Below are 8238 nucleotides of genomic sequence, written 5' to 3'. Positions count from 1 at the left end.
ATGAATCAAATTGTAAGACTCATGCATCATCAATGTAAAAGCGTTAACGACAGTAGTTACGTCGCATCACAGTAATTTCACTAAATATATCGGAAATCTAATTATCGCGATTACCTGATACGTCCTTGGATTCGATCAATGATCGATCAACGATGTAAATTCCAAACCGTAATGTACGTATGCAGGTGGGAAGATTAAAGCTGGTCGAATGTTTGCAGATCGTATTATTTGGCCTCACGGTAATCGCAGGAATCGCTTCTGCCAGCCACGTGGACGAAGACCATGGTAGCTCCACCTACGAGGAAAAGACAAAGCCAGTGGAAATTCCAATTTACAAGAAATACGGTAAATATTTATAGATAAAAAGAAAAAAGGAATCACGAATTTCGAAGATACGATAATTCCTTTCTTCTCGTTCAATTTACAGCGATTCCGATTCCTCATCCAGTACCAGTGGAAATCCCTCAAAAGATAGAGATCCCGATCCCGCAACCTCATCATGTCCCAATCGAAATTCCACACCCTTATCCGGTGGAAGTGGTGAAGCACGTCGAAATCCCGATCGAAAAGCCGGAACCTGTCGTGGTGGAAAAGCACGTGAGTAAAAAAGAGAAAAATTATCGAATTATTGCAGAACGACGAAGCTATCGTTGCAAAACTTTCCGTCGCAATAACTGACTGCTATATCGCGTGTAATCGTGTCCATCTAGGTACCTTTTGTGGTGGAAAAGCCGTATCCAGTGTACGTCGAGAAGAAATTTCCCATTCCAGTCGCCAAGCCGTATCCAGTTCATGTACCAGTTTACAAGCACGTATTCCATTACACTTCAAAGGGCAAAGGATGGCACTAAGCCGATTCACTCGTTGCTGAACACTTGGGAATTGTTCCTCGTTGGACTGATCGTTTTACGAGACAGCTTCTTCTCACCTGGAATTTAAACTTATTTAATTCAACGAACATTCCGTTCGTCGTCCCGATGCGAACGTTGAGAGAAGAAAAAGCAAATTCCAGCCTCGCCGGCGTTCATTGTTGACGTTAACGTTGCCAATATTTTTGTTACATTTTTATACACTTGTTAAGTTTTCATTTTCTAATAGACAATGCCTGTTTGTTAATAAATTCTATATACGTATAAGAACCATGACTCGTTGTTCGATTAATCGGATAATAGAACCAGTTCGTTTTTCCTGAACGGTCGGTAACGAGATGGATGGTAGTTACCACTCCGCGGAACACGGTACCGCGTTCGTTCCTTCCTGTTCGCGGCTAGAATAAAGAGGAAACGCGTAACCGTGAGTTTCGTTTCATAGTCGTCCGGTGTTACGAATACACTAGAAGCCAACCAGTCACCGATAGGGGAATTCTGCACGATCTTGATTCGCCATAATGAGTTCAACAACAGACGCGTTCCTATATCGCGGCGCAAAACCACTTTTACTCGGGATACACTTTCACTGTTCCGCTCGCTGATACACGGTATATCGTGTACGATTCGAATCTACCAAGCGACTTCTCTCCCATGACCACACCCCCTACATACACCTTCCTCTCGTGCCGTTCCGTATTAAATAGAAATATCTCTATTCTACCGACTCGGCAGACTGTGTACCTCGAAGAATCTATGCCCACGGCGCGATCCATGAAATTCGTTAAACTCTCGTTTCACTTTGCTCGAATGTATCCGGGTATGGATAAGAAGAAAGAAGGTGTATTCGAAAGTTCGATTTACGTGCAACACGATGATGGATGGATATCCGATGCACTATACGTCAAACGTATGCACGAGCGTAGGTTCACGGTATACGGATCTCGTCTAACGCCTAAGACACCGAGATCAGACAAATTCCGTCGTTTCGTTATGGTCCGCGTAATTCTACTTCCATTAATTCCCGCAGAAACGAAAGATACTTCGCTACCCGATTCGCACACCGCGTATAAAATTATAATGGAACGCGTTGTTCGCGAATCGCGTGTTGGCAACGTCTCGATCCGTACTCTGACTTCGCTGACAGTAATTCACAAATTGTTAAGCATGCGAACTAGACCACGACCAGGCTCTATTTATCTCGGTTGACTGAGCTCGTTCTCAGTCGTTTGCGATTCTAGTTGTTACCTTTGGACATCCCTGATTACCAAAAACCCCCTTATCGTGCATCTCAGCAACAAACGAGTCGAAGTAATTAGAGACATAATTACTCAATATCGAGAAAATAAACCGAGAGGAGGAACTCCCTTTTACCGTGGATATCTGTTCGCGAACAATGTATCATTCTTCCCGTAAATGGAGAAAATCGAAAGTAGTTACCGTATTCGGCACTCGTGGGAGCGTTACCTATAAATTTCTCGAATGTCTTTTATTCCCCGGTTAATCGTTCGCTCGATAGAGGCGCAATTTTGTAAGTTCGTGGAAAAACTGTCGCACGACGTGGATCGATCGCGATGGGAAAATTTCGATTCGCTGTCGCGAAATTACCGGAAAGGGAAAGGGTATGAGGCGCAAAGTAGAAAATTGAACGGCAGGAAGATGCAGGTAAATGTGATTTATCCGTGCAGGCAATCGTACAGCGATCGTATACGTGCACGAATAAGTACGACGAGCAGAAAGAGTCAACGTAATGAAGAGAAGGGAGAAAGTGACGTTGGTATATAAACACTTGGCCGTGACTTTGAAAGCATCAAAGTGATCGTGGCGAGTTAAGACAGCGGGTTCGACGCACAGGATTTGTTGCTGGTGTGATCATCGAGTGTGGAAGCCATGAGGACTCTTGTAAGTTTCCAAACAGTTTCGATTTCGTATCATCCCGCCTCCGACACGGCGGAAATTCGTCCCATGTATTTTCTTCGATCAATTTAATAGAGTTATTTCCGTTATTTGTATCGAATTAACAGATATCACCGCCGTATTGCAGGTATTCGCAGCTTTAATCGCGTTAACATACGCCTCGTTCGAGGAGGACCATGGCGGTTCCACGTACCACGAGACTTCGAAACCCGTGGAAATTCCCATTTACAAAAAATACGCCATACCCATTCCACATCCAGTTCCAGTCCCGATTCCGCAGCAAATTAAGGTTCCCATTCCACAGCCGTACCAAGTAGAAGTACCGGTACCTCATCCAGTGCCCGTAGAAGTCGTCAAGCACGTCGAAATTCCTGTGGAAAAGCCGGAGCCCTATGTAGTGGAGAAAAAGGTACGGACAACGTTTAGCGTTACGTAAATTGTCGTTAACGAAACGAGCACTGACATTATTGTACGCGAAATAGAAACGATTGTTATTAGAGTTATGGCAATTTCATTACCGCGATACCGAAATGTCACGAAATGTAAATGTAATTTCGTTATCGTGAAAATGCAGTTTACCTAATTACGTTCCTCGCGAAATTAATTATTGCGGTCCCGTTATGAACAAATGTCGTAACTCGTATGCACTGGCTTTACCAAAATGTTAATTTCGCGTAGATACCGTACGTCGTGGAGAAGCCATACCCGGTGACAGTCGAGAAGCACTTCCCGGTGCCCATTCCGAAACCGTACCCAGTTCACGTACCTGTCTACAAGCACGTATTCCATCACCAAAGCAAAGGACACGGCTGGAAACACTGATCCTGGAAGCTATTCTTCCAAATTTCAGCCAATTAACCAAATGTATAACAAATAGAAACTCACAGTTTCTTGGCACCATGACACTTGTACATAGCCCACTATTGTTATAGCTGATCTATCGTTATATATTTGAATAAATTGTTATGTTTTTACAATCTCTGTTATAATCTCGCCATCGTAATTTCCTTTCGCGAAGACGTCGATTATTTACGACGATAAGAAAGTTTCGAAAGCGCGCAACTTCGTCGTAAGTTTGTCTAGCACTAAACAAATAACTTTGCAAGTCACTTTTTCCTTGTACCATTAGTATTTCCCAACCAGGTCACCCGAGGCAAGTATGATCTCGTCGATCCGGGGACGGCATACTTGAGATTTAGTCGTTACCGCGATCCTAATTGAATAATTACTTGCTGTATCTCGGAGAAAGCAAATATCGATCGTTTTACGAGAATTTCTCGTTTGTTCCAGTTTAACAGCGTCGCGTTTTTCACGAATTTCGCGATTAGTTGCAAAGCTCGAACGATCGATGATTAACTCCGGTTAAATTCCTCGGGAGCCGATTATGCGCCTGGAAGAGCGCTTAAGTCGTAATCGCGAATCAATCGTGGCGTAATTGACTGGTATTCTAATGGACACGCCATCGAATCGACAGGCAGTGTCAGTGATACATATAAATTGGATAAGTTGGCAGGGAATATTTCAAGCTATCAGACCGTTTTACCTTTTTGCGAATTTCTGCAGGCAAGCCCTGGGGCGATCTAATGTGTTACGAGGCTTGCCCTCCGGTTTTGTCGCTTCGGAAACCGGCCAATGACTGGCAACGGTGTGGTAAATGACGAACGCCGACCTAACGATGGCGACTTAACGCGACTGTTTGCCCGAGGTGCAGAATTTATTCAGGAAATACCGGGGCGAGACCACTTGCATCATAGGCTTGACCGACGACCGCTTTTTACGCCGCTTAAGGGAATCACATTCGACTTCGGTTCGCAAGAAACTTGCCCTGCTTAAGTGGAGCAAAAGTTTATAAAACCGACGGCCACGCACGACGCGCTTTTAGTTTCGCCCGGGACATTAGAACCGACGTTCATCCGATAGATCGTACAACCCAAGCCGAAATCATGTTCAGGTTACTGGTAAGCACAACAAACGAAGGAACGTCGAATCTTTCCGATCTTTCGAATTATTGGTTGCCGTGCCGCGATTCGAAAGATGAAACGATCGAGAGCTATTAGTCGAAGCGCTAATCGTTCGATGCATTTGTACTTATCTCGGCGAAATCGACCCGAGACGATTTTATCCTAAAATGTTTCTGTGATCTCCAGATACCGTGCCTGATATGGCTGTCGAGCGTTCGCTCCGAAACCGCAGTGAACATGCACATGCACATGCCGGACGGCATGGTGGAGGACAAAATGACTATGAAAAGGGAGTCGTATTATAATCCGTGTCCTCCGACTTTTGCGCATCCCATCTCGTATTCGCCTCCGCCGCAGATTTACGTGAAACCGTACGTGGAACCAGCGCCTGTTCATTACATTCCGAAACCGATGATCACCTACGTAAAACCATCTCCACCCCCGATCATCGTGAAGCCATCACCTCCGGTAATCGTGAAACAAGCAGCACCGGTAATCGTGAAGCCGGTGGTTCAGCCGGTGGTTCAGCCGAAAGTGGTGTACCCGATTTATCAGAAACCGATGGTGTCGTACGCGCCGATCTATCAAAAACCGATCTATTACGCGCCCATGTATCAGAAATTGCTGTACCAGGCACCGAAAGTTTACCTGAAGAAGTACGAACTGCCGGTCACTCAAGTGATTCACAAGCCTCAAATTTCCTATCCAGTTCAGTATCATCAGTCGAAAGTGGTGCAGGTACAGGCACCGCAGGTTAGCTACGTGAAACTCGCCCAGCCCATCGTTCACCCCCAGCCTATTTATCAAACGCCCATAAAACCGTATTGCCCTTAAATAAAAATCCAGGACAAATGTCACGGTGCGATTGCAGCGATCGTGTCGATCGATCGCTTAGCTCTTTCAAGAACGTTATGGAAAAGTCGTCGCGGATAACACCGAGGCGTTCTCGTGAAACTTTGCGTGTATCCAAACGATCATGTCATCGCTGTCTTAACTTGCCATAACGACCGTAGTCAAGCGTAATTTAGCGAAATTTCCGTTTCGCTAATTATACAAATAAAACAAAGGAAGTATCAATTTTGTTGTTCAATGTACTCACCCCGTCATCCGTTCGTCCTCCAACTTTCCCCCTCGCAACGATTCCGTAATCTCGACCCCAGAGCTTCTTCAATATCGCGAAATGAGAACTCTTAACGCGACAACGGCCAGATCCAAACTCGTTAGAAGCTTATACCCTCGCCGTTCGCCGTGTAGAACCGTTTCAAACGTAAAGTTTCGATAGCCGACTAATTTTCGCAAAACTTTCCGAACCTCTTCATCCGACGGAACAATGCCGACCCGGAATTTCATAACAGACCAACGTCCTTTCTGCAACATGGGATTACGAGTCTGCGAGGATCTCCCGTCCCGAGATTGCCTTTCTCGAGATCTTAATCCGTTGACTCGTGGAAACTCATTTTCTCGTGAAAGTTTCCAGATTATACGGCAAACCGAATAGCATTATCGTTGCTCCTTAGATTCTGTATAACTTGCTCTCGCGTCCCCCAATCGACTTTCAGACGCTGCTTCTAACCCCCTCGTTAGAAGACGAACCTCGTCGAGCAAACATTGCGATTCGTCGTGAGCGATCGAGCTCGTTTCGCGCTAATTTCTTTATCGATGACAAGATTTAATCGTGTACGGGCTAACGAAGTTGTAGTCATCGCACCTTTTATATATCGACATCGTTTGCCAGCATGCGCGCATTTTAGCTACACTCCACAGTCTAACCGAATAACGTGGGAAAGTTGGAGGCTAGTGACACGATTGAACACCGATGACAAATTCCAACATATTTTCACCTTCCTTCGGCAGACTCGATTGCGCCAGATCGGTACTCGGTTAGGTCTAAGTAAGGGAATTAATTGCAAGCCGCTGCCGGCGAGCTTTCCAATCGATTCCCCGATTATTTCGAAGAATTGCCGTTTCGTCACTCGTTCGCCACAACGGGTAATCCTATTACGCAATCCGCGGTAATGAAACGTATCGCTGCGCAGTTTTGTAATCATCGGCGAATAATTACGAGGGTGTAACCTACCTATTTTCTTATCCACGCGGCTTTTCGAAATGCTTTACGAATCTGCCATATAAAGCGAATGCTCGCTAGAGAGTACTTTAGTGGAACCTTTAAAGGTCTCGAGACGACTTGGAGCCTTCGCTATGAGATACTACGTAAGTGATAGTGCATCGATTCCTTATCCGTCGTTTATGGACTTGGTTGCTACCCGGATAGCGTTTGATTCGTTAGAAGCGTAACTAACTGCTGTCTTGCAGCTGTGTCTCGTGATCGTTATCGTCGCCGTGGTCGCTTGCGAAACGGCAAGAGTCGCAAGAGTGACCCAGCAGTCGTACTTTCCGAATTTTCGAAACTTCTACGAGGATCACAATTATCAAGGTGGACAAGCGAACGGTCCTGCTGGAGTACCATTTTTCGGAAATTTCAAAGCGCAGGCAGAGAACATCGGTGTAAGAAATGAATACTACGATCGTCCAAGCGGCATCGGTGGTCAGGCAAGCGTTGTTAATCACTTGATAAGAGGTAACTACAACGAATCGTTGATCATTCCCGAAGTCAGCGCGAAAATTCTTCGTTTTTCCAGCTCCGTTCGGCCGGGCTAACGCGAATAACATAGACTTCAGAGGCGAAGACGCTGTTCCACGGGACTACGAACGATTTAATCATGCACTCGATTACGATTATCAGTTATAGAAATGTTATTAAATTTACATTAATCTATATATAAATCGAATTCAATTAACGCTATCAATGACTCGAGCTAACAATCTCTTTATTTCTCCTTACTCCTTTATATTCAATATATATATAATATATATTGAATGGTATATGGAATAATATAGGTTAATATAATAATTTATGCAAATAACATTATTAGAATGAAAACAACGACGTGATAATCATTATGCTAGGCTCTCCTTTTGTTCGGCTTTCTTCTCCTTTATGTACAATGTTATTTTGGCTCGTGACGTTACGACTTTGGACCATTCGTGCGCGGGCACCGTTTCGAGATGGGAAGAAAAGATCGTATCCCCGAAACGAGTACCTGCTCGATCGTGACTGAAGATCATTCGACGGTTGTGGCGCTAATATCCTAATCGCGGCCGGCGACACCATTTTCGGAGTGCGATCTATCTATCGACCGTGGCCGACCGTGAAAAAGCATTGCTCGGAAATATAGAATAGAGCGAAGGATATCGTCACGATGGCGGAAAATTCCTTTTTGGCATTAGGCATGAAATACACGCGCTCGTACAGTCGCTCACTTCTTTCACGCACCCGATACGATAGAATTCGGTAATAGCGTTAACAATCGAAAAATATTGAAATCGCCGAATCACGCGGCACGCTCGATCCGTGTGATCCATTTCTCATTTATATTTTATATGTGTATAATAAATATATAATATAATATAATATAATATATATATATATACTT

At 44.6% G+C, this 8238-nt stretch overlaps 2 protein-coding genes across 2 annotated transcripts; both read left to right on the top strand.

Moving 5' to 3' along the window:
- On the top strand, positions 1-3605 carry LOC108548420 (proline-rich protein 4-like). The gene is made up of 6 exons (XM_017901337.1): positions 1-12; positions 186-345; positions 428-597; positions 711-834; positions 2891-3192; positions 3462-3605. Exons 1-6 carry the CDS (start codon positions 1-3, stop codon positions 3603-3605), a joined length of 912 nt encoding a protein of 303 aa, XP_017756826.1.
- A 1079-nt stretch (positions 3606-4684) lies between these two features.
- LOC108548487 (extensin-2) lies at positions 4685-5578 on the top strand. Its single transcript, XM_017901425.1, has 2 exons — positions 4685-4741; positions 4931-5578. Exons 1-2 carry the CDS (start codon positions 4727-4729, stop codon positions 5576-5578), a joined length of 663 nt encoding a protein of 220 aa, XP_017756914.1. The 5' UTR covers positions 4685-4726.
- Positions 5579-8238: the final 2660 nt, after the last annotated feature.

This window comes from Eufriesea mexicana, unplaced genomic scaffold, assembly GCF_001483705.2.
Source record: "Eufriesea mexicana isolate 0111107269 unplaced genomic scaffold, ASM148370v2 scaffold1523, whole genome shotgun sequence".
In the NCBI taxonomy this organism is placed as follows: Eukaryota; Metazoa; Arthropoda; class Insecta; order Hymenoptera; family Apidae; genus Eufriesea; species Eufriesea mexicana.
This window is presented reverse-complemented; position numbering and strand designations above follow the sequence as displayed.

Excerpts from the sequence above, each read along its gene's own strand:
- LOC108548420 (XM_017901337.1), top strand. Across the intron at positions 346-427 it reads TCCAATTTACAAGAAATACG|CGATTCCGATTCCTCATCCA; the intron begins GTAAATATTTAT and ends TTCAATTTACAG. Across the intron at positions 3,193-3,461 it reads CCTATGTAGTGGAGAAAAAG|ATACCGTACGTCGTGGAGAA; the intron begins GTACGGACAACG and ends AATTTCGCGTAG.